Source organism: Condylura cristata, unplaced genomic scaffold (genome assembly GCF_000260355.1).
Source record: "Condylura cristata isolate star-nosed mole 26May11 unplaced genomic scaffold, ConCri1.0 scaffold00021, whole genome shotgun sequence".
NCBI lineage: Eukaryota > Metazoa > Chordata > Mammalia > Eulipotyphla > Talpidae > Condylura > Condylura cristata.
The window spans coordinates 30,336,812-30,341,012 of NW_004567122.1; the positions used below are offsets into that span (position 1 = coordinate 30,336,812).

Below are 4,201 nucleotides of genomic sequence, written 5' to 3' on the forward strand. Positions count from 1 at the left end.
GCAGAGGCGGCCGCGGGTGTGCTCGGGAGAAGGGCCGCCCAAGGCTGACCTCATGGCCTTCAGCCCTTGTCAACCTCCAGGACCCGTATCAGCAGACAATGTGAGTTTAAAATGTTATTTGAAATATTAGAAAATTGCCATAATTTAGGTTTTATACATGTTACATTTTTAATTTTAGCTGCGATCTTTATAAATTATTTTATTTTCTATTTCATTAATTTGAGATATTTTATACATGCTATTTTGATTTTAGAGGGTGCAATATTGTAGATTGTAGATTAATATTGACCGTTTATAGTAGTTACTAGTACATTTGTTTGAATTTGTTACCTACTGACATTTTTACCTCGCTTTAGTAGTTTTAGCTCATATGTTCATGAAGAGCTTTAAGTATGACTTAAATATTTAGTTTCAGTGAGTGTTCACTAGTATTTTAATTTTTGTTCCTAGCTTGCTTAGTAGTACATATACACATTTAAAAATTCAAGGAATTGAATATAGTATTTAGTGAAAAGTCTCAGTCTCACCTTCAAGCAAACTATTCATTAAATACCTTTGGATTTACTGGAGCATGTTCAATTTCTTTAGCTTCCTCCAAGATTTTATATGGATGCATGAAACCTTTCTGTTCCTTAAAAAAATTGTTTATTCATGTATACAAGAACTGGGGTACAGGCCAGGTGTGAGAGGATTCACCAGAGACAGAGTGGAGAACAGAATATGCAGATTGACTGAAATACACTGCTGAGGGGAGAGACTGATGTGACAGGACAGGCCTGCTGCATCTGTGGGTCACCCCCACCTGGCCTGGGACCAAACTCTGTGCTGCAGTGGATAACTTCATAGTGCTGTGCTTTTAATGTGTTGAGCCACCAGGGAGGGCCCTGAAACCTTTCTTTTCTTAAAAGCAAGTGATTGCCCTGAAAGTATCCTCTGCACTGTGAACTTTTTTTTAAGTTATATCTTGGTTTTCATATTATTTTTTTCCTGAAATATTTTTAGTGGTTTTGTGTTTTTCTTAATTTTTTCATAGCTGCATCTTGATTTCCTATATGGATTTACTCATACTACTGTGATTCATTCACCTAGTTGTTTTGACTTCAATAGAATAGCAACTAAATTATACTAAGTCAAGTTATTTAGCTGACAAAAAATAAAAACTTGATAATTAGAAAGTGTGAACTCTCACAACTAGTAAAATTTTAGCTCTATGTGGGAAGTTATTTTAAGATGTGTGCCTTCTGTTTTCAAAGACTTTCAAGTAATAGTATGGGTTTGAAAACAAAAAATCTTTTTTCATAGTCACTGGAATTTCTTACCAATGACCAATAAAATTGTAGCCATCACAATTTATTGTTCTCCTCGAAAAAATACTGAATTTTGTAGTAAAATATAACCATTCTAGCCTTTGATGATGGCAAGTGTAATTCAGTTTTTATTGTCCCACCTGTTTTTTTTTTTACACTCACATTCATATACTTTAAAATGACTTTCTTAGTATGTGTTAAGAAATTTTATATTCTTCTTCTTTTTTTTCTTGCATAGAAGAATTGAGGTCAGAAATGCAGGGTAAGATTGGGGTGAGAGGAATCCCTAGAGACAGAGTGGGGAGCAGAACAGTTGGATCTACTGAAGTACACTGCTACGGGAAGCAGTGGGTAAGGCAGGAGACATCTGCTATGCCTTGTAGGTCAGCTACCTGGCTGAATATAGAACTCAGGCCCTAGGTGATAGCCCTGAGACCTAACCCTTAAGTAGCCAGTAGGCCCTGTTAAGCAAATTTAAAAGTCGGTTTAATTTTGGGAAGTACTACAACTTAATAACTAATTCAGTAATCTTTATCAATTGCCACTATTGAAATTGGCAATTTATTTTAAAAATCATACTCTTATTTATATTATGGCTTTTTGTTGGTAAACATTTTCATTGAGCTAAGGAGTATTGTTATTTTATTTACATAGTCATTCTAATTATTTAGGATGAATTACAGAGATAGATTGAATAAATTTGTTGAGCAAAACTGGAAGTTGTTTCACAGAAAATACCCCTTCTTATTTATTGCTTTTCTGTAAGAATCTCCAAACTGTTTTTATTTCTTAATTGTAGCTAGTGAAAATATTACTGTGGTTATGTTACTATATTTTTCACACATCTGGGTTACTAAGAACTTCAGTAAAATCTGTAGTAATGTCTTACTTCAATGAAAATTAAAAAGAAACTTTAATACAACCAAGATTTTGAATAACTCTAAACACCTGAGATAATCATCAGTGTATAATGGATGGTGGTTTATATATCTTTCATGAGAACTTTTATGAAGTCTATGAGTGTACAAATTAATTGTTCTAAAAGAACTAGAAGTGCAATGCCTCTAAAGAGTTTGCAATTAAATACATTAAGACATTATTAAATAAAGTTGCAAAAATCTTTATCACCTATGATGTGATTTCAAGTATGCCAGAATGTTGGATGAGTAAGAGAGTACTCTTTCCCCATTCACAGTTGCTACTATGGTCATTGAAAGGGGAGCTTGATCTATTGAGCTATTTCTGATAAATACATAGAGAAAAAAATTTGAAACACACTTTGAGGGATAAATTGGATTTTGAGAGATAAATATGGGGTAATAAATGACACCCATTGCACAAAGAGCTTGTTGAGGAAAACATTATTATGGAAAAAAGATTGAAGAAAGCAATGAAGGGATGATATATGGTCATATACTGTATTTCTCTGATTGTGTGTTGATTGTCTTGGTATTTAGTTCAGTAGAAGGTAAACTTATTGGAGAATTTAATACAATGCAATGTAACTTGTATGAGTAAAAGCAAATTTTATGGTATGCAGGTGAAAAGAGGGATAGGCTATAGCAAACTTTAAATATAACAGACACAGGAAAAGGAGGCACAACATAAGTAAATTTGTTCGTGCTATAAAAATGCAATTTTCATATATTTCAATTTTGGCTAATTATTGATTAAACTTTTTAAAAAATTTACCTATCTTGTTGTTTTCTAAGCAATGTCAGGCTGTATATGTAAATGTGTCCAGTAGAAAATGAAATAGGGGTTGGAGATTTGAATTAAGGAATACTTCAAATAATACACTTATTTGAAGGGATAGAATTAGAGAGAAACACATAAAGAAGATTTTTAAAAGAAGGCTAGAGGCATAGGTTCAGAAATTGTTCCTATTTTAGAGAAATAAATTATGAAAATAAAAGATGAAAAGCTAACAGAAAAGACCAAAGTTAAAATAAAACGATTTGCTGGGGCAGAGAAATTTTTAGGAAAATGTTATATCAGACACGTCTGTTTTAACATCCAACAACGATATTAAGGAGAATTACAAAGAATACATGTCAAAATTTTCTTGCATTGATAGAGCAACTATAGGAAATTTGGCATTCATTAAACAAAGTATAACATCGATAATCCATAAAAGATCTAAATAAATAGAAGTTAGAATTATTCTTCAGCCCAGAATAGTAGATACAAACATTCTGAGTGACCACAATACTATAACATATTTTTTATACACGGAAATATGGAACAATTTTCTGCTTCTGAAACGGACATGTCTGGATCTTACTACATTTCTTGATATTTCAATTATTGGGAGAAAATTTATTCCTTATAAATAAAGAGCCATATAACTGAAAAAATAATGTAAAGAGGAAGACAGTATAAATGTTTGTGCAACTGATAAAAGGAAAGATTCACCATTAATAAAGAAAGTATAGGATTGAAAGAAACCAATTATCCCGGAGGTAAGTGATTTTTTCTAATTTATACCTATTGGAGCCGCATGATGTCGCTGTCCGCCAAGAAGTTCTGTCTAGAAAAGATCTAGGAGGCGTACTCCCGGCATTTTCAGTCTCTGAAAGCCCAGCAATGGCGGATGCAACGGAAATGGATTAAAAGAGCACAGGCAATGCAGTGCTTCTTCATTATATCAAAGAATCTCTTCAGGTATCATCAAAACGAGGACTTGAAATGACGTTTTCTTGGCGAGGAGACCCGAGATGCCAGTGTCTGCTCCTCTCCCTTCTGCTCCTCCCAGCCTGGGAGGCGGGGAGCGGCCAGGTCCGCTACTCGGTCCCCGAGGAGGCCAAACACGGCACCTTCGTGGGCCGCATCGCCCAGGACCTGGGGCTGGAGCTGGCCGACCTGGTGCCCCGCCTGTTCCGGGTGGCGTCCAA

At 34.6% G+C, this 4,201-nt stretch overlaps 1 protein-coding gene across 1 annotated transcript in view; it reads left to right on the plus strand.

The window, feature by feature from the left end:
* Window positions 1-4,201, plus strand: part of LOC101623200 (protocadherin gamma-A10-like) — a 24,600-nt gene that overhangs the window by 2,381 nt on the left and 18,018 nt on the right. Inside the window, exons 2-3 of the mRNA XM_012727758.1 lie at window positions 5-100; window positions 3,972-4,190. Coding sequence (XP_012583212.1) covers window positions 5-100; window positions 3,972-4,190 — 315 coding nt within the window. The remainder of the gene's footprint in view (window positions 1-4; window positions 101-3,971; window positions 4,191-4,201) is intronic.